Source organism: Pelophylax lessonae (assembly GCF_965119305.1).
Source record: "Pelophylax lessonae genome assembly, chromosome: 6".
NCBI lineage: Eukaryota > Metazoa > Chordata > Amphibia > Anura > Ranidae > Pelophylax > Pelophylax lessonae.
Window position 1 is genome coordinate 230,250,461 of NC_138773.1, and position 22,209 is coordinate 230,272,669.

The 22,209-nt window shown below is 47.1% G+C and overlaps 1 protein-coding gene across 6 annotated transcripts in view; it reads right to left on the reverse strand.

The window, feature by feature from the left end:
• The window catches only part of HDAC4 (histone deacetylase 4), a 666,648-nt gene that overhangs the window by 192,494 nt on the left and 451,945 nt on the right, over positions 1 to 22,209 (reverse strand). For all 6 annotated transcript variants that reach the window (XM_082260868.1, XM_082260870.1, XM_082260869.1 and 3 more), the window contains 2 exons: positions 19,144 to 19,324; positions 18,827 to 19,050 (listed from right to left, as the gene is read on the reverse strand). In XM_082260868.1, the coding sequence (XP_082116994.1) occupies positions 18,827 to 19,050; positions 19,144 to 19,324 (405 nt within the window). The remainder of the gene's footprint in view (positions 1 to 18,826; positions 19,051 to 19,143; positions 19,325 to 22,209) is intronic.

Genomic DNA, 22,209 nt, shown 5'->3' on the forward strand with positions numbered 1-22,209 from the left:
AATAAATATGCGCTTACAAGAACAAGTGGACTTACACTACCTTACGGTACGCAAGTCAATTGGGCCAGTGAAGATGGATGCAAGATATCTCTGAAGTGAGTATCACCGGACTTTGTTCCATAGATGTGCAATCTCAGGAGAAGAAGGAGGAGGAGTCCCTCATTCGATAAAAGATTTTGTAGGCAAAAAAAAAAAAAATATATATATATATATATATATATATATATATATATATATATATATAGTGTGATACCGCTAACAACAATGTATCATAGCAGGCATGCACATGTATCGACCAGACACCCAGCAGGTGTATAGAGAATTTTTCTCTGGGACTAAAAAATCGCCTGAAGACCCAGTAGAAATGAAAATTGTGTTCAAACAACCCATCACCAAGTAAGATAATTAAACTATGCGTTTACCAGAATCAGTAAACAATAATGCTATGCAGCATATAAGTAAAAAGGCAAACAGGAATAATCCTCATGAAAAGATACTAGGATCCAGCAACAGATCTTCAACATCTAGGTCCCATCACCACTGGGAGAATGCCAATAATGTATGTGCTTACCAGATCTTATGGGCCCCATAGTGCCCTATAGCACATAGGCTGAAATAAACTTAGCAAGCACCCTCCACATGCAGGGAACGTGAAATCCAACCGTGAGAGAGATGATCCAAAAAAATATGTTGTGTTCCGTCACCAAACAGGATAAGGTATAAACACGCTTACCAAATAATGTGGACCTGTATTGCCATAGAACAGACAGGTCAATAAAACATAGCAGGTAAGATCTTGGATTCCTCTAGTTTGATGTTCACAGGGAATGTTCATAGAAGCTCATAGACAAGGGTAGATGTAGAATGGTAAGTCCCTCATTCAATAACCATGCAAGTAAGCCAAATAGAAGTACATAGTGTAAAACTGCTATGACACGTTTTATTAAAAAGCAGACATGTACTTACAGATATCCACAAGTAAACACCGTATTGATAGTCAAGGCAGGCCAATTATGATGTGAAACTGACACGTTTCGTTGCATAAAACATTTTCAAAGGATACACCCTTTGAAAAAATTATTGGACTTTATATTCCCCACAGAAGTTTTGTGTACCAAGCCCTTTGGACTTATATGCCGCCGCAGACCTACTCTATCTGATAAATACAGATTGTTTTCACTTCATGGTCTGAATCTAGTATATATTTCCACATATGGACTCAATTTTCATATGGGACTTTGTTCACTCGTTTATGTTCCGATATTCATTTGACTCATGTTCACTCATTTATGTTTCGATATTCATTTGACTCATATTCATTTTTAGTGAGTTTTGTTTTTATTTTCTTATATTCATGCACAAATTATATGAACATTCAGAGTTCACTTTTTCATATTAGCGCTGCACTTTTTTACATTTATTTTGTCACCAATTTTTTGTCAGTTGGTAGTGCTAGCAGCTTTTTCAAGTTAGCGCGGTATTTACACCTTTTACACTATAAGTTCTAATACACTGCTCAAAAAAATTAAAGGAACACTGTGAAAACACATTAGATCTCAGTGGGGAAAAATTTGATTTTTGACTTACCGTAAAATCCATTTCTCTGATGTTCACTGATGGACACAGCTCCTGATTCTTCCTAACCATTGGGTTATACTGCTCCCTAAAGGAGTAGGACACTAGGCAGGAAAAAGCTTGACGCCTATGGGCAGTCCCAAGGGATATACACCCACTCTCAGCTATATGCACTCAGTTTTGTTACAAGCAGTGTCAGAAGAAAGCCAACCCCACAGAGGGGTGGGTGCCGTCAATGAACATCAGAGAAATGGATTTTACGGTAAGTCAAAAAACGGAATTTTTGTAAAATCTTACCTGTAAAATTCCTTTCTCTGAGTCCTCCGACAGTCGCCGCCTCTTCATATTCGTCACATATGGGGTATTAGACTTTGCTCCGAAGGAGTAGCTAGGCAACAGAATATGTTAACAATAAAGCTTTAACATATCCCACCCTCAAGGGGTGGTCCCCTCAGTCAATACCCTCCTACTTCCTGCAACCATATCTCAGTTTTAGTGGAATAGCAGTAGAGTATACATTCAACCCCAAAAGAGGGGCGGGGGCGGCGACTGTCGGAGGACTCAGAGAAAGGAATTTTACAGGTAAGATTTTACAAAAATTCCGTTTTCTCTTACGTCCTCCGACAGTCGCCGCCTCTTCATATTCGTCACATATGGGGACGTCCCAAAGCAGTGCAAACATGAGGGGTGGGAAACGCATCCGCGCCGAAAGGCAACGCAGTCTCCACATCAAAGAAAGGAACCTTACCAAAGGAAGGAAACCAGCTGGGCAACAGCAAAAATAAGTGCTCAACAGGAGCAACAACCCAGGAAAAGACAAAAAAACCAGGGAATACAAAGATATCCCAACAGCCAGGAGTCCCCAACAAGGGACCCTATGGAACAGCCGCACTAAGAACCTTGCGGCCAAAGGAAGCATCCGCCGATGCCTGAACATCTACTTTGTAGAATTTTGTGAAAGTGTGCACGGTCGACCAGGTCGCCGCCTTACACACCTGGGCTACAGAAGCCCCATGACGGCAGGCCCAGGACGTACTCAGTGATCTAGTAGAGTGCGCCTTCACAGGCACAGGGGGAACCTTCCCCTGCAAGGCATAGGCCTGTTCAATGGTCTGCCTGATCCATTTGGCGATGGTAGAGGCCGAAGCCGCCATGCCCTTCCGAGGACCCTCTGGAAGAACAAACAAGGAGTCCGTCTTACGAAAAGACTCAGTCGATTTAAGGTAAACCCTAATCGCCCGAACAACATCCAGAGAGTGCAATCTCACCTCCTTTGGATGTTTAGGCTTCGTGCACAACGAAGGCAAAACAATATCCTCGTTAAGATGGAATTCCGAAACTCGTTTCGGCAGAAAAGAAGGATTAGGTCGCAAGACCACCTTATCCAAATGAACAACCAGGTACGGAGACTTGCAGGACAAAGCCGCCAGTTCCGACACTCTGCGAGCCGAAGTGATCGCCACCAAAAAGGCGACCTTTTTGGACAACAGAGACAACGAAATCTCCCTGATCTGTTCAAAAGGAGCACGTTGTAACACAGAAAGCAGCGTCTGCTTAATGGAAGCAATCAACTCATCCATGATTGCAAGCTCTTCAGGCGAGCCAGGGGGAGAATTATCGACCCCCTCAACTTCAGCCTCCACCTCAGACCCCACTAGATCAAGAGAGGAGCGGGACCCCGATAAAGGGGTCCCTGCTAGAACAGCCCCATCACCTTCACCCTCAGAATCAGAGGACAGAGCAACTCTGGGCCGTTTAGTAGATTGAGCAGCCACCAGCATTTGCACCTGGGCAGCAAGGCCAGCCACAATAGTGGCTAAATCCCCCCCTGGGGGGGAAACAGCGGTCCCCTGGCTTTCCACCAATACTGTGGGAAACTTGCCCTCCTGAGAATCCATTGCCCCTGTATGCCAGACAACCAAGGGTTAACTGCCCCCTTTCAGCAAGCGCGGCAAGCGCAGCCCACCGCACCACACTCAGGCACAATGAGACCCCCACAGGGAATATACAGACTGAATACAGGCAATGGCAAACAGGAATAGAAGGATAAAACCTGAGGAGACCCCGCCGCTGCTGCTGCCTCGATCGGTGTTCCAGGAAAGAGGAAGTGATGCTGCCAGGGCGCTCTATGTAAGCCTATGGAGGCTACAAGAAAATGGCCGCCGTGCATGTAAACCATGCGGCCGGAGCGGGCGCCGGTAAAATGGCGTCGTTTGGCGCCGAAATCGCCGCTCCACAGTGCATAAAAACACACACAAGCTTATCCCATTATATGGATACATGTTAGATCGCCGCAGCGATCGCTGTATATGCCCCAACATGCCATAAAAACATGCCCCACAGCACACAGCTTCCCACACTGCCCAGCCTGACACACACAGTGTCACACAGCTCCCCCCCCCCCCTTGCAGCCCACAGCATGCAGCCGAGAGATAGGGAGACAAGCAGTGTGAATAAAGGCAGGTTACACAGTCCCAGACTGAGACCCCCCCCAGACAGACAGGTCCCCACATAGATACACTTACCTCACATGGCGTGGGGAACCCGCACCGGCGAACAAGCCGCTGCACATGAGGCAGGGAGAGTCGCAATTCAAGACGCACACAATGGCGGTTAAGAAACCGCACAGCGTCCGGTGAGGTAGCCACCTCACCAAACATCCCTGCACCGAACAGGGATGGGTCGTTCACTGTGCCAGGAGCGTTACCTGGCTGAACGCTCGATGGCAGACTGGGAAGCCACTGACCCACGACCTGCGATCAGGGGGATCAGCCCGAGACCCAGTCCGCATGATCCTCTTCGTCCGAAGAACTAACTAATGCTGACCAAAATAACAGCTAAGTAAAGGTAGAGAAAAAAACTCAAACAAAATATTAAAAAGAAGAAAGAGTCTGGGACAAAAAGTCCCAGCACAGAGAGAGCCAGCCACTCCTGACAAGCTAGACATTAAAACTGGGATATGGTTGCAGGAAGTAGGAGGGTATTGACTGAGGGGACCACCCCTTGAGGGTGGGATATGTTAAAGCTTTATTGTTAACATATTCTGTTGCCTAGCTACTCCTTCGGAGCAAAGTCTAATACCCCATATGTGACGAATATGAAGAGGCGGCGACTGTCGGAGGACGTAAGAGAAATCCCATTTTCTCCTTAGTTCGTTGACGGACACAGCTCCGGATTCTTTTTAACCATTGGGATGTCCCAAAGCAGTGTTAAACATGACGGGTGGGAAAACATCAGAAAGAAATTCCCAAGGCTAATCTTAGCCAGCCAAGTAACAGAGCTCAACCATAAACAACTGGAGCTCACCTGAAAAACAATACAAACTCAAAGAGGACCAAGTCCTCTAAACAGCAGCCAGCAAAACCTTGCGGCCAAAAGAAGCATCCGCAGATGCAACACAACCACTTTACAAAAAAACGTTGTACAAGTGTACACCGACGACCAGATGGCTGCCTTGCAAAACCTGCATCACTGACGCTTGAAGACGGAAAGCCCAGGAGACACTAGTAGAGTGCGCCTTGACAGGGAAAGGAGGAAAATTGACCCCTGATGTAATAGGCCTGAACCACTGTCTGATCCATCTGGAAATGGTCGCAGAAGAAGCGGACAACCCTTTGTGAGGCCCGTCCGGGAGCGCAAATAGAGGTTCTGACTTCCTAACAGACTCCGTAGCTGCCAGGTACACCCTAATTGCCCGGACCACATCCAAGACATCCAAGGCAATTTCCTTCAGATGTTTAGGCATGGGACACAGGAAAGGCAACACAATGTCTTCATTTAAATGACAGTCAGAGACCACCTTAGGAAGGAATGACGGACAGAGGCAAAGCACCACCTTATCCTTGTGAAGCACCATAAGGTGAACGGCAGGATAACGCCGTCAGTTATGACACCCTGCATGCAGAGATGATAGCCACCAAAGAAGGCCACCTTCTGGGGCAACGTAAGCAGGGAAACCTCCAGAATATTTTCAAAGAGCAGCTTCAGTAGAGCTGAAAGCACCACATTAGGATTCAAGGGCAGCAACGGAGCCCACACTGAAGGAACCAAATGTTGGACACCATGAAGAAAAGGTACGCACCAGGGAGTGGGCGGCTAAAGATTGTTGGAAAGAAATGCCGAAACCCGATTCCTGGCCCTTGATGGTACTCAAGACCAATTTTTGTTCAACCCCCCCGTTGAAGGAAGGCTAAGATCTGATCCACCGAGAAGGAGCGAGAATGAACCCCAAGAGACTCACACCACGAAATGTACATCTTTCATGTACGATGGTAGATCTTCCTAGAGGCAGATTTCCAAGCTTTTAACAGTGTAGGAATCACCGATTCAAACAAACCTCCACCCTTCAGCGCCTAGCGTTCAACAGCCAAGCCGTTAAAGCCAGCGACTGTAAAGCAGGATCGAAGATTGGTCCTTGGGACAGCAAATCCTCCCTGAGAGGAAGTCACCAAGGAGCATCAGCGACCAGCTGTACAAGATCGGCGAGACCGATCTGGAGCCACTAGAATGACCAGAATCCCTTCTGCCTAAATCCTGCCCAGGAGTCGTGGCAGAAGTTTGAGAGGGCTGGAACGAATCAGTCAGCCCACCTTAGAATGCTGGCTACTTACCAAGCCGCCAGGACACTTCTTGTGCCCCCTTGGTGATTGACATAGAGCACGGCCGTGTCATTGTCCAAATTAATTTGTACCGGACACTCCTTAAAACGATTGTTCAATGAGCCAGACAAAGTCTGATCGCTCAGAGTTCCAGTACACTAATTGGCACTCTAGGCTCTGCCAGAGTACAGACCTCTTGAGCACGTCTGTGCTGAGAACGCCTCCCCACCCTGACAGGCTGGCTTTAGTGGAGACAACCGTCCAGTACAGAAGGGGAAGGATTTTCCCTATCCAAGCGCCAGAAAGTGAAACCACCTCTAGAGATCGTGGATCTTTGACCCATTTCACCAGAATCTCTTTAGAAGGGGTCTTGTGTGGAACTGTGCAAACAGACCGCCCCAAGGTTTCCTGCAATGTCCGGAGTTTTTCCAGAGGATGAAACACTCTGGCTGAGGCCGAGTCCAGGACCAGACCCAGATAGGCAATTTTTTGTGCACAGAACCAAAGCAGACTCCTGAATGTTCAGGATCCCACCGAACTCCCACCGAACTCCCTCAGAGTTCACAGAGTAATCTCCAGTAGTCCATCAGAGCAGTCGGAAACTCCGCTCGCAGAAGATCATCCAGGTACCCCAGTACCGTGATCCCCTGCTGACTCAAACAATGTCAGCACCGGGGCCAACCCTCCTGTGAAGACCCGAGGTGAGACCAAAAGTCAACGCCACAAACTGATAATGCTCCTCGCCCACGGCCAAACAGAGGAAGCGCTGGAGACCAGCACATATTAGAATGTGCAGGTAGGCGTCTTTGATGTCGAAAAAAATTAGCAGAAATGCCCCTGATGTAGCGACGCCCACTACCATTTAAATGGACTCCATGCAGAACTTCTGTACTCGCACAAAGCAGCTTAGCACCTTGAGGTCCAGAATTGGACGTACCTTGCCTTCCTTGCTGGGGACTGTAAAGAGGTTTGAGTAAAAAAACCTTTGAAAATGTTCCAAAGTCAGAACTAGAACAATCACCCCTTTGAAAAAAGTCTTGCACAGCCCCAAAGAGACCTGGAAATGATCTGGGGACAAGTACAGGTTGGAAAAGAAAAAATGTTTCTGGAGGACAAGACCAAACTTGATCTCGTAGCCTGACCGAATAACTTTGTGGACACACTTGACCTGCACCAGGGAGGTCCATGCATCCGGAAACCAGCAAAAATGTCCCCCCACCCCAGATACGGGTGAGGGCGCCCCTTAATGCAGAGGCAACCTTGTCCACAGGTCTGGAAGGGCCCACTCGTGGCTTGCCAGACAAGGTTCTCTTGGAACCTCCGGTGGAGGCCCTGACTTTTGATGCCTAATCTTGAGATCCTGAGAGACGAAGAGGCAGCTTAGGAGCTGAGGAGAACGGCCCATGTCTAAGATGAAGAAAAGTACTCTTTCCCCCGTGAGACCCTTAACGATGTCATCCCTAGGAAGCTCCAAACAGGCGACCCCCCTACAAGAGAGAGATCAGATAAGGCCTTCTTAGAAGTCTAGTCCGCAGACTAGCATTTCAGCCAGAAAATATGCCGAAGGACCACTATTGATAAAGACAGCCTAGAAATCAAAGGAGCAACATGACAGGGGGAAGCTATTCTCCCTCCAGGTCCCGGCGTAAAAGCTTAGCCCACTCGGTCAGAGTTTGTGACACCAGGACAATCATAATTACCGTCCTAATTGCCCAACCAGCCACATATGGCGGACCTATAAAGGTCGGGGACTACTCAACCAAGATGAAGGTAACTCAATTTGACCTGGAGACCGACGAGTCCACTACAGATGGGACCGTCCACCTTTTACGCAGTAAATCTTCATAAGGATACTGCAAGCAAAAAACGCTTAGCAACCACTGCGTTTTGGACAACCCCACTGTTTGTGGCAATGTTGTCAAGGTAAGTGAAAAGAGCAACACCCTCGCCGCTTTGAAGGGCCTGTGGATGCCAAAAGGAACCAGTGCCTCCGGCGCAGCATCAGCCACAACCTTCATTTTTAAAGTTTCACGCACTGACACAAACTGTGCATTCACCAGCGCCTATTTAAGCGTGGCTGGAATAGTAGAGGTATCATCCTCACTATCTGAGCACTCAGAGCGGACGAAGACCCAGTAGAGTCGCTATATACCGAGCTCGTGGACGCAGACCCAGTAGAGTCGCTATATACCGAGCTCACCCCAAAAACATAACAATCAGGGGAGGCCACTGACTGCAATCCTGCAAAGGGGACGCCGGCTAAGGGTCCAGAAATGGACTACCTATTGGACCCCGCAAAAAAGAAGGGGGTTGCAATCTGAACCCACTATAGAGGACATAATAGGACATAACCCCCTTAAAAGGGGGCCGCCCGCTGTGACACAGATGCGAGGGCAGGGTACCCTCACTAAAACAAGGCAGGTACCCCACACAAAAATGGGGCAAGACTGTCAAAATTGAAGTGCCCCCAGAGCACCACCTGGCCCAAGGGAGGTGCCAAGCTGAAAATCTGGCCCATTAGGACGCGGCCTAAATTTTAGTGGTGGCCCAGCCACAATTACATGGATCTTCAGCCCGGCAGATGCTCAAAGTAAGAGGGGGGGGGGGGGGTTTCAGTTGCAGGGGGCGCCCGACCACGAGCCCCAGTGGAGCGACCAACCAGGGGCAGTGGAGGGGGAAGGCGGATGCCCAAACAGGAGGCAGTGGCTTCAGCCATCCTGTTTGGCTGAAGCCACTGAAATCAAAGTGAAAAAATGATGCAGCAGGCTAGTCGGTTTTGCTGAAACCACGTGCTTGTATGCATGCCTGACGATATTGGGGCATGCTCCTAATGAGACAATGGATGGTGTCTTGGGTCGTTTCCTCCCAGATCCAGACCATGGCATCACTGAGCTCCTGAACCGACTGAGGCGCAACCTGGCGGATGGACTGAAACATGTCCCAGAGGTGTTCTATTGGATTTGGGTCAGGCTAGCATGGGGGCTATTCAATGATATCAGCTCCTTCATCCCTAGGAACTGGCTGCATACTCTCGCCACATGAGGCCGGGCATTGTCATGCACCAGTAGGAACCCAGGACCCACTGCACCAGCATAGGGTCTGACAATGGGTCAAAGGATTTTATCCCGATACCTAATGGCAGTCAGGGTGCCATTGTCTAGCCTGTAGAGGTCTGTGCGTCCCTCCATTGATATGCCTCCCCTGACCCACCGCCAAACTGGTCATGCTGAACAATATTACAGGCAGCATAACATTCTCCACGGCTTCTCCAGAAAAGAGTAGGGAAAAAAACGTCATTGGCCTCCACCTGCAAAACTATTCCTGTTTTGGAGGTTGTCTTATTGTTGCCCATCTAGTGCACCTGGTAATTTCATTAACACCAATGCTGAAATTAACAACCCCCTGTGCTACTTAACTGACCAAATCAATATTCCAGGAGTTTAACTGACTTAATTCTATACTATATTAACCACTTCAGCTCCGGAAGGTTTTACCCCCTTAAAGGCCAGGCCATTTTTTTTGCGATTCGACACTGCATTATTTTAACAAACAATTGCGCAGTCGTACGACACTGTACCCAAATATAATTGATGTCCTTTTTTCCCCACAAATATAGCTTTCTTTTGGTGGTATTTGATCACCTCTGCGGTTTTTAGATTTTGCGCTATAAACAAAAAAAAGAGCGACAATTTTGAAAAGAAATACCATATTTTTTACTTTCTGCTATAAAACATTCCCAATAAAAAAAAAAAAAAAAATCAGTTTAGGCCAATTTGTTTTCTGCTACATATTTTTGGTAAAAAAAAAATCCCAAAAAGTGTATTTTAAATTGGTTTGCGCAAAAGTTATATTGTTTACAAACTACGGGATAGATTTTTGGACTTTTTATTTTTTTATTAGTAATGGCGGCGATCAGCGGACCCCTAACAAACATTTTTGACACTTTTTGGGGACCAGTGACATTAATACAGTAATCAGTGCTAAATAATATGCATGGTTACTGTATAAATTACACTGGCAGGGAAGGGGTTAACACTGGGGGTGATCAAAGGGGTTAATGTATGCCTGTTGGTGCTTACTAACTGTGGGGGGGAAAGGTTCTGTGACAGGCACAGAGAGATCGGGCTTAGCTGAAACTCCTGATCTCTCCCTGTCTGACAGAAGACTAGCCTGCTTTGTTTACATAAGCAGGCGGGTCTTCTGTCAGTATCCCTGAAGATTGCAAGAGGCCGGCAGCGATTGCCAAGACCGCGTGCACAAAATCACGTAGATTTACGTGATTTTGCGCAGCCGAGCCTTCCTGCCGCAGTATATCTGCGGTGGGCGGTCGACAAGCTGTTAAAAAGTGTTCCTTTAATTTTTCTGAGCAGTGTATTTCCCCTAGTGGGGTTTTCTGAGTAGGATTGTTGTATGCTTTACAAGAACTTTTATTTTTACATTGATTTTATACTTTACACGGCAACCCTTTGTTTTGAAAATGACTAATGGTAGATTTGATCTTAAAGTGGTTGTAAACCCCAGTCATTGATTTGGAATGAAACACATATCTGTAGTCAGTTGCGGCCGGTGTGTTGGGGGCGCAGGGGCACCGCCCCCCCTATCCATGCGTCCGGCCCCCTAATCTGCATGCAGGGACGCCGGACGCATGGAGTTAAATGGGGCTTTTTTTTTTTAATCACCTGATTAAAGCCAGAGGCTCTAATAGGCTGCAGCAAAGGGTGGACCCGGGGCGCAGAGCAGTGCACCCCGACTCCACCCATTGTGTGACGATAGCGAATGAAAATTCGCTATTGTCACACGGATCCTCCTCCTGGCCAATCAGGGAGCGGGTCTAATACCCGATTCCTGATTGGCTGCAAGGCAAACCCCATGCCATTGGCCGAGGAGGAGGCGGGAGCGGGAGGACTCGAGGAGATGCGCCGCCGGGACTGAGGAGAAGCCGCCCGCCGCCGGGACTGAGGAGAAGCCGCCCGCCGCCGGGACTGAGGAGAAGCCGCCCGCCGCCGGGACTGAGGAGAAGCCGCCCGCCGCCACTCCAGGTAAGTAAAGGGGCATGCACGCTGATCTCTGTATTGAAGGGGGCATGTACGCTGGTCACTGCATTGAAGGGGGCATGTACGCTGGTCACTGCATTGAAGGGGGCATGTACGCTGGTCACTGCATTGAAGGGGGCATGTACGCTGGTCACTGCATTGAAGGGGGCATGTACGCTGGTCACTGCATTGAAGGGGGCATGTACGCTGGTCACTGCATTGAAGGGGGCATGTATGCTGATCTCTGCATTGAAGGGGGCACGCACGCTGATCACTGCATTGAAGGGGGCATGTACGCTGGTCACTGCATTGAAGGGGGCATGTACGCTGGTCACTGCATTGAAGGGGGCATGTACGCTGGTCACTGCATTGAAGGGGGCATGTATGCTGATCTCTGCATTGAAGGGGGCACGCACTCTGATCACTGCATTGAAGGGGGCATGTACGCTGGTCACTGCATTGAAGGGGGCATGTACGCTGGTCACTGCATTGAAGGGGGCATGAATGCTGGTCACTGCATTGAAGGGGGCACGCACGCTGATCTCTGCATTGAAGTGGGCATGTACGCTGGTCACTGCATTGAAGGGGGCATGTACGCTGGTCACTGCATTGAAGGGGGCATGTAAGCTAGTAACTGTATTGAAGGGGGCATGTACGCTGGTCACTGCATTGAAGGGGGCATGTACGCTGGTCACAGCATTGAAAGGGGCATGTACGCTGGTCACTGCATTGAAGGGGGCATGTACGCTGGTCACTGCATTGAAGGGGCCACGCACGCTGATCTCTGCATTGAAGGGGGCATGTACGCTGGTCACTGCATTGAAGGGGGCATGTACGCTGGTCTCTGCATTGAAGGGGGCACCTTTGCTGGTCACTGCATTGAAGGGGGCACGCACGCGGATCTCTGCATTGAAGGGGGCATGTACGCTGGTCACTGCATTGAAGGGGACATGCACACTGATCTCTGCATTGAAGGGGGCATGTATGCTGGTCACTGCATTGAAGGGGGCATGTACGCTGGTCATTGCATTGAAGGGGGCATGTACGCTGGTCACTGCATTGAAGTGGGCATGTATGCTGGTCACTGCATTGAAGGGGGCATGTACGCTGGTCACTGCATTGAAGGGGGCACGCACGCTGGTCACTGCATTGAAAGGGGGCACGCTGGTCACTGTGCATTGAAAGGGGGCACGCTGGTCACTGTGCATTGAAAGGGGGCACGCTGGTTACGGTGCATTGAAAGGGGGCATGCTGGTTACTGTGCATTGAAAGGGGGCACGCTGGTCTCTCTGCTTTGAAAGGGGGCACGCTGGTCTCTCTGCTTTGAAAGGGGGCACGCTGGCATCTCTGCCTTGAAAGGGGGCACGCTGGCATCTCTGCATTGAAAGGGGGCACGCTGTCCACTCTGCATTGAAAGGGGGCACGCTGGTCCACTCTGCATTGAAAGAGGGGAACGCTGGTCTCTCTGCATTGAAAGGGGGCACACTATACCTTAAGTACTGAAGGCCCCTTTCACACTTTTGCGACCTCAAAGTCACGCAATTTTTTACAGCGTTTTTTGCCGCAAAGCAATGCCTATTACTTTTTTCTGTTTGCGCTCCCCCAAAAATTTTAAGCACCAGCCGCCACTGTCTGTAGTGTTTACTTATCTATCCCCAAAGCTCTGTTGTTCCTCTCTGGTGCTTTTTACCCTGTTATCAGCGTGAGTCACTTGTGAGAAGTTTTCCAATACATGAGATAAATTTATGTCGGAAGGAAGGGGGGGTAGAAGTTTTCAGCATGGAGCTGGTCTATTCACAACACAGTTCTTGTGTGGAGGGGGTGTATTTGTTTCCTCCAATCAACTCTTACACAGTGTAACTGCAGTTTCTCCACCCTCTGCTCTGTGCTGCTGATAGAAGAAGAAAGGTGTAGAGAGGAGAAGACTGCAGATAAACGAATATAATCTATGTAGGAGGATTTGTTTCATCTGTGTGTGTCCTCTGCGGCTGTTCACTTCCCTCGGTATATGTGAGGGTTTACAACCACTTTAATATTTTGATATGTTCCACCTGTATTGTGGACCTTATTTTTGATGAAACAGAAATTGCAGCGTTAGCTAGCCACAGAGTTGGGTCTGCAAGAGTAAAGAAAGCCTTTAAAATCTTTTCAAATTTACTGTCAGCAGAATCTGTAAATAAAAGGAACATCTTCTATGGGTACAGTATAATGTTTGTTTAAGACTGAGACAACAGGGTCTACTAGCAGAACAGTCCACTTTTTTGTGAACTCTTTTTCCACTGATAGAGTTCACCAATGATTCGTAGAGTGGTGAAAATATTTTGCGAAATTACTCAATGTTCGTAGATTGTCCATTCTATTTGTTCATGAAGAGGGAATAAGAATGTTTTTGTACACTTAGCAGGTCTCTTAGTACCCAAAGAGACATGGTGAGACAGAGGATAATAAAGTGTGACAACGCAGAGGCTTTTGCACACAGCAAAAATGAACATATCATCACTGGCAAGCCTACTGTGTGAAGACATAACATCAGATATATAGGAGGCTGAAGGTTGAATGGTTGATGGCTCCAGGAAGAATTTGTGACAGTTGCGGAAAAAATGTGTCTTAGTGAGGAAGTTCGCATGTTGCATGCCTGAAACAGATGTAGAGACCGGTGTTAAAATAGGGCCATACTCTGGTGCGAGGCAAGCAACGTTACTTAGAGTGGTTTGAGTGTTTTGCAGGACTTCAGTAGAGCGAATGTTTTCCTGAGCATTTGCTGCAGGTCCCTTGTGCCTGGTTTCCACCATTGCTATCAGTGTGAGTATTCCCCAGTGAGGTACTAATGAAGTAGAGTGCAGAAATGGGATAAAAATTAAGGAGTATGGAGCAACTCAGGTGATGAACATCCTGTAGCAAAGTCCTCATGACAAAAGGGGCAGGAGAAAGTGCCCGAGTACCTTATATAGCACTGTAGGTGGAAGTGGCAGTAAAGTACACGACATGTGGTAGGATGTAACACTTGGTCATCACCTGAGACTGAGCTCTCAATTATGGAACTTTAGTACCAAGTTTGAAAAGCTTAAGACTGTATAAGTAAATACGTTTCAAATACATTCCCAGTTTCCTGACAGCTGTAATGTATAAACACATGCTATTTAGGATACACAATATGCAAAGCAAGTAATGGAGTAATAATGCCTCACATTTGATATGGGGCTACAGTACTGGTTCAATAAACAGTGTGACCTTGTTTTACCTGTCCACATCACTGGTCCTTCTAGAGGGTTCAGGTTTCACCCGGTACAATGGGCATACCCTTGAAGCGTTCTTCAGGGTCTGGGTTCCATAGGGATAGACCACAGCCCTGGACCTAATTAGCACCCTGTGGATAAGTACAGATGCTTCACCAGTGCCCAAGCAGGATCCAGTGCCTGAAGAAACATTACAGGCTGCTCCATGGCATGGGGTCCGGGTATGGCTCCCAAAGTTTTACCAAGGTTGAACTGGTCCGGAGGCACTGCTTCTATAGTAATGTAAGTAGACAGTGAGTAGTTGACCAAAGAATCTGAAGAAATAATAAACTAGTTAATCGAAGAGCGATTTCTCTGCAAGGGAAAGGTCTATCACTTTAGGACACTAGCAAAAAAATGAAGACTCGTGGAGTGAGGTAGAGTTATAGGAGGATGCCCAGGGGGGCGTGTCCCCAAAAGTTTTGCCAGTGTTCAGTTACCTGAAGGTACCAATATATAACACTGGGTCTAGAAAATATCAAGCCTGTGTCCTGTACTGTACGACTACTAAGATAAAAGCCTTAAAAAAGGCAGCCTATAAAAGTATAGCACTACCTACCAGAAAAAAAACATTACTCTGTCTTGCAGAGCTACAACTTCTGCTGGAATTTTCAGCATAATACACCTTCATGTGTGCTAGGTGCCAACATCTACCCACTGCATTTCCTCTCACAGGCTGCTAGATCATTTAGTGTGTCTTTTTAAAGCAGCAGCCACACCAGTAATGTTGAAAGAAAACGCAGTCATCCATCAAAATACTGGTTAGTAACATCAATGTAATTTTACTGGTTTCCATTTCTTTTCAAATTATTCTTTAAGGGATGTAAATCTACAGCATCTGAAATTTGAGCTTTGTAATGAACTAGGGCATTTCTGACATATCGGCACAATCAGGGGCGGACTGGGCCGGGGGGCAGGGTGGCAATTTCCCCCCCGGGCCGATCTAATCCCCCCAGAAAAGGCCGGTCAGACTCAGTATGGTATGCTGCGTATGCATTTCATTGTACATCTCTCTATCAGTGAGGAGTGACTCACACTGGCTGGGGACTGCTCCAGAGACCGGGTTGCTAGATCACCAGCCGCCTGGCGTCTAGCAACCAGTGACGTCACGGTCTCTCCACTCCAGAGGACGAAAGTGAGGCTGAGTGGAGAGAAGACCTACCTATGCAAGGCGGAGGAGGATCTTCCTTGTCCTCCGCGCCGATTACTGGCCCCACCCACCTCCTGCTCCTCCCTCCATCCATCTTCTACTGTGGGGCCAGTGCACAAGAAAAGAGGAACTGGTAAATTGCCTGGGAAATTCAATCCAGAATTGAGGACAGTCAGCAGGTGCAGCAGCAGAGCAGATCCACCATCCAAAGCAGTGCACCTCTCAAGCTGCTGCGGTGAGAAAGTGGTCGGGAGAAGAGAGCAGTGAGTAAAAAAAAAAAAAAAAAGTCATGTGTGTGTGGAGCATCATTTTCCTGTACTCTGCTGCCCCCTGGCACCATATACATGTATATTGATGATATCTAGCTGTTGCAATATACATGCTGTATACAGTCCAGTTAACGTTATTGGGTCCCTGAGGTGTGAGGCAGGCAGCAGAGGAGGGTGTCACATGATTAGATCTCAGTCAGAATTCATGCTGGGACTTGTAGTCCTTTGCTTTTGGGGATGTAACCCCCCCAAAAGTGAAGGACTACAGGTTCCAGCATAAGCCCCCTCAGAGCTCAGCATGTGTCGCATACCCCTGATCCCCGAAATAGTGAAGGACTACAGGTCCCAGCATAAGCCCACTCAGAGCAGTGGTGTATTTTGGTTTTGTGCTGCCCTAGGCAAGACTAAAATTGGGCGCCCTCCCCGTGTAAATTTTCCCCACTCCTTGTGACTCCATCCAAAACTGAAGGACTAAAGAGAGAGAGAGAGAGAGAGAGAGAGAGAGAGAGAGGGGGGATGAGAGAGAGGGGGGGTGAGAGAGTGGGGGGGTGAGAGAGAGGGGGATGAGACAGAGAGGGGGATGAGAGAGGGGGAGGAGAGCCAGAGAGGGGGGATGAGAGAGAGAGGGGGTGAGAGAGAGAGGGGGTGAGAGAGAGAAAGGGAAGTGAGAGAGAGGGAGGGAGAGAGAGAAGAGGGATGAGAGAGAGAGAGAGAGAGAAGGGGGTGAGAGAGAGGGGGATGAGAGAGGAGGTTCTAGCAACCTTTGGCCAATAGAGTCTCAGGTGGAGGGGGGGTGGCTTTTTTGCTGCCCCCCTTTAAAGTGCTGCCCTAGGCCTGGGCCTTGTTGGCCTAGGCCAAAATACAGCACTGCCTCAGAGCTCAGCATGTGTCGCACACCCCCGATCCCAGAGCTAGTGAAGGACTAAAGGTCCCAGCATAAGCCCCCTCTGAGCTCAGCATGTGTCACACACCCCCGATCCCAGAGCTAGTGAAGGACTACAGGTCCCAGCATAAGCCCCCTCAGAGCTCAGCATGTGTCACACACCCCCGATCCTCGAGCTAGTGAAGGACTACAGGTCCCAGCATAAGCCCCCTCAGAGCTCAGCATGTGTCGCACACCCCTGATCACCGAGCTAGTGAAGGACTACAGGTCCCAGCATAAGCCCCCTCAGAGCTCAGCATGTGTCACACACCCCGATCCTCGAGCTAGTGAAGGACTACAGGTCCCAGCATAAGCCCCCTCAGAGCTCAGCATGTGTCACACACCCCCGATCCCAGAGCTAGTGAAGGACTACAGGTCCCAGCATAAGCCCCCCTCAGAGCTCAGCATGTGTCACACCCCCCCGATCCCAGAGCTAGTGAAGGACTACAGGTCCCAGCATAAGCCCCCTCAGAGCTCAGCATGTGTCACACACCCCTGATCCCTGAGCTAGTGAAGGACTACAGGTCCCAGCATAAGCCCCCTCAGAGCTCAGCATATGTTGCACACCCCCGATCCCAAGCTAGTGAAGGACTACAGGTCCCAGCATAAGCCCCCTTTAGAGCTCAGCATGTGTCACACACCCCGATCCTCGAGCTAGTGAAGGACTACAGGTCCCAGCATAAGCCCCCTCAGAGCTCAGCATGTGTCACACACCCCCGATCCCCGAGCTAGTGAAGGACTGCAGGTCCCACTCTTCCAGCTTAACCACTTCCAGACCGATCACCGCATATATATTGTGGCAGGGTGGCCCAGCTGCGCAAAATCACATACTAGTACGTGATTTTGTGCATGGGTTCTAGGGGGCGGGGCACAGTGGGAGGCAATCAGCAGGTCACCTGCGATCATGCAGGAGAATGACAGAATGATGATCTGCCTTTGTAAACAAGGCAGACGGCTGTTCTGTCGCAGGAAGATGGAGATCTGTGTTTCAGCTAAACTAAGCTGAAACACAGATCACTTTTTTTTTCCTCTAGTACATCTATCCCCCACACAGTAAGAAAGCATTCCCTAGGAGCAAACTTAACCCCTTGATCACCCCTAGTGTTAACCCCTTTCCTGCCATTGTCATTTATACAGTAGCAGTGCATTTTTTAGCTCTGGTTACTGTATTGGTGTCACTGGTCCCCAAAAAGTGTCACTTAGTGTCAAATTTGTCTGCCGCACTGTCGCAGTCTCACTAAAAATCACTGATCTTCACCATTACTAGTAAAAACAATAAAAAAAAAAATCCATAAATGAATCCTATAGTTCGTAGACATAATACAATTTGCACAAACCGATTAATATACACTTATTTTTTTTACCAACAATATGTAAGCAGAATACATATTGGTTTAAACTGATGAAAATTTTTATTTTTTAAAAATTTTTTATTGGGAATGTTTTCAATTTTGTTTTTTTTTTGTTTTTTTTAAATTGTTGCTCTTTTTCTGTTTATAGCGCTTTTTTGCACTATTCCTTTTAAAACAAGGTGGGCATGGATGGCAAGTTGATTCGGTGGTTCAATGGGCCGCTTGACTGGACTTGCCCCCCAGGCGTAAGGCTGCCAGCCCTCCCCTGGGCACAATGGCAATATCTTTTTGTGTAAAACTGAAGACTAGCAAAATATTTTCCCTACAGCTTTAGTGACCTAAAATACATGAAAAGAAGGATGTCCAATGTCATTAAGCCTGCTGGATACTGTGAAAATCCTCTGTACAGGGTGCCCCATCCACTGAACTACCATTGCTATGGGGATTAAAAGATTCATGTCTCTGGGCTGAATTTAGGGAGTTCCTGAAGAGGACCAACTCCCTCCTCTCCATCTCATCCAATCCCCCTCCACCACCACAACTGCCTGTTATAAAATGGTTTGCCATTATGAAATTACCCATTTTGTGAAACATTGTGAGAAGGCAGAAAGTAAATAAATCACAAATGTGCACAAGGGAACTTGACACTTACCTTATTGAGATGTATCTGCTGCTGCTGAAACTGCTGTTTGTGCTTCTCAAGGAACTGCTGGTGCTGCTGCTGAATGACCAAGTGTTGCAGGGCATGAGAGTTCTGAGGCAGAGGTGCAGACTGTGTCCGGCCCAATGGGCGGTGCTGACGTAACTTGTGGATTGTGGGAGAAACCCGATCAGTGGACACTAAAGACTGGGAGTGAAGAGGGAGTGCTCCCAACCCTGAAGTAAGAATACAGAACTGTCTAAGCTGCTAGTGATCTTTCATAAACAGAACATTCTAGATGCTAAAACATGAAGAGAACTTCAACTCACCTGAAACTAATGGACTCTGTGCACTGGGCTGCTCTAGCAGGACCATATGCTGCAGAAGCGAATTATGAGAGGTTGCTGCATCAGAACCAAGGTAAGTAGTGAGGTGAGAAGCAGGAAACAAAGAGAGTCGCTGCTGGATTGTAGGAAGGGAAATGCGTTCCGTCTCTTGTCCAGATGCACCCTAAAATTAAGAAGATTGGTAATGTAAAATATTTTTGCACTGCATGCTAACAAGTGTGCATCATTTAATGTATCAAATTGTTAAGATTAAAGTGGCTAAGAGATAAATGGTCAAATCCTGCACTGAAAATTTGTTCTGTGGCTTATCTTAAGGGTTAAGCTGGCTTTGCATCTGTCCATGAGAACGGACTGTGTTAATGCATGTTATGCTGCATTCAATTGGACAGACCTGTGCCTTTTTTTCGGTGAAGCACACCTGGGTTTACTTCAACTTGCTGTATAGTCCACCAAGCCCAGGTTACCAAACACATATACCAGCAATTACAAAATAAAAACATAAAATGGCACCACAGGCAGATGTGTGAAAACCATGCAACTCTGAGAAGCAGATGTGTACCATCATTTATTCTTCTTTGAGAAAAGGCATTTAAACAGGGGAATATGATCACCTAGTATGAACACAAAAATACACAAATAGTCCATAAAGGGAATATGGTGCAAAGTTTTCAACTTTAATTCCTTGTCTACTAAGGCATGTTTATAAACGTCTTGGTATTCCAGGGTCTACTACAAGCTCAAAGCTGCTGCTGCAGTTGTGAATTTGACAGGGATTTTTTTCAGCTGACAACTGAATTATGTAAAAGTGATCCAGGTGCCTCAAGAGATTTCTGATCACTCTAAGGCCCCTTTCACACAGACGGACCTTTCAGATCCGCCTGTCCGTTTTTTTGAACGGTCCCCCCATGCATTCCTATGGGGCATCGGATGTCAGCGGAGACATGTCCGCTGACATCCGACCCGATCCGTCAAATCTGGAAGGATGGAAACCCTATTTTCCATCCGTCCAGCGGATCGGATCGGATGGGATCGGGTGAGAACGGACTGACGGTCCGTTGACATCCGATTTCCCCCATAGAGATGCATGGGGAACTGTCAGCTGTGTCTCCGCACACAGCGCGCAGACACAGCTGTCCTCCTGCTGCTCAGCGGGGGATCGGCGGCTCGATCCCCCACTGAGAAAAACGGACTCCGTCCAGCGGACGGAGTGTGTGAAAGAGCCCTTATAGGACTCTAATAAACCCCTGATCTCTCAAAAAAAGTACCTGACACCTGTTAGCACCCCACTCCTGCTTCTTGTAGTACCAATATAAATAGATTAAAAAATGTGCTGAAAAAGTAAATTATCATAAAAGAAATTAAAACAATTTACAAAAAATGTAAATGCAACACTGTTGTCCCCCTTTGCACACCTGAATATGTATAACAGGGCATACACATGTATATAAACAAAACATTTGAGGAATCACCCTGGAATGTCAGAGTAGGAGCAATAACGGTAGGGGCTTAATTCACTGTTAAATCTAAACAAATAACCTGTAAAAGTTTTTAAAAGCATTGCCTATCTACAACTTTGGGTACTATAAGGTTTGGTGATTTAACAACTAAGTCAATTATGACCCTGATGACGTTGGCGACGTGCTGATGAAACGCGTCGGGACGTGAGATCGTAACAGCGGAAGTTCCGGTTTGAGGTGGAACGCGGAAGCGTTGTCTCCATTGTTTGAAAACCGCGATCTCCTTGATAATGGCTTGCTGAAATGTGACTGTAGCAAGTGCAATTTTTAAACCATTAAATTGTTCACTGTTGATACTATGCCATGAGAGCCCCTCTTTATTTTCTCCACATAATTTCGTCGGTCCTAATGATATAAATTACGGGTGAAAAATCTATGTACCTGAAGGGAGAGTGACCCCTTTATACATCAGCTGTTTACATCCAATACGGAGGGACATATATGGACCATCGTCCTTTTCTGATCAGTTGAGGGAGATCACTGCCATATCTGACCCCCTATAATCAAGGGGTCTGATATATTTGGTAAGCAGTCATTTTTGCACTCACTGGGTGAAGGAGTGAAGGTGAAGTGCATTTCTACTATCAAGTTGCAGGATATTCATTAGCTGCCCTGAGATTGAGATATCTCCTGTGGCTTTCTTTGCACTAGAGACTTTTTGGTTTAACCCTTTATGCACTATTTCACCTTTTGCACAGACTTGTTGATGAATCACTTGGTATGGTTTCTATGGTTTTATTTTTAACCATTATAAATCACTAATATTGTATACACCTATATTCATATTTATGTATGTTACTTGTTTGAGCGCGGTATCCTCCTTATAAGCAAAATTTAGGATTTTCACGTTTTACGTTGCCGCTCACTTGTTGGAATTTTTCAGCATACATTGATTTTTCCCCATACACCAATTATTATTTATATTTTGATATCCACTAGCACAGGTTATTTGGTGAATAACACCAAAGTTTTTTCAATTATAAGGCTTAACATGTTTGGTATCTATTTACTCAACACAAGCCCAAGTTTTATATGTAACAAAACAAATGGATATTTTACTGAGTTTGTTGGCACTAAAATTCAAAATAGTTTTTTTTTTTCCCCATGAAAAATGGGATTTTTGTACTTACTGTAAAATCCATTTCTCTGAGTTCATTGACGGACACAGCGCTACATAAATCATAACACCTGGGTTATATTGCCTCCTCAAGGAGTAGGACTAGGCAGAACAAAAAACACTTGGCTATGCCCATGGGCAGTCCTCAGCTGGTCATCGGAAGTATCAAAAACTCCTTATATGGGTGGGTACTGTGTTTGTCGATGAACTCAAAGAAATGGATTTCATTGGCAAGCACAAAAATTTTCTCTTTTGTTCATTGGCGGACACAGCACTGCATAAAATCATAACTAATGAGACATCCAAAAGCAGTGCGAAAAAGGAAAATGAGGGGTGGGGAAAATAACCAAAGACTAAATATAAGAGCCCTAACCAAGACACAGGAGCCCCATCTGAAAAAAAAACCCTCAAAAG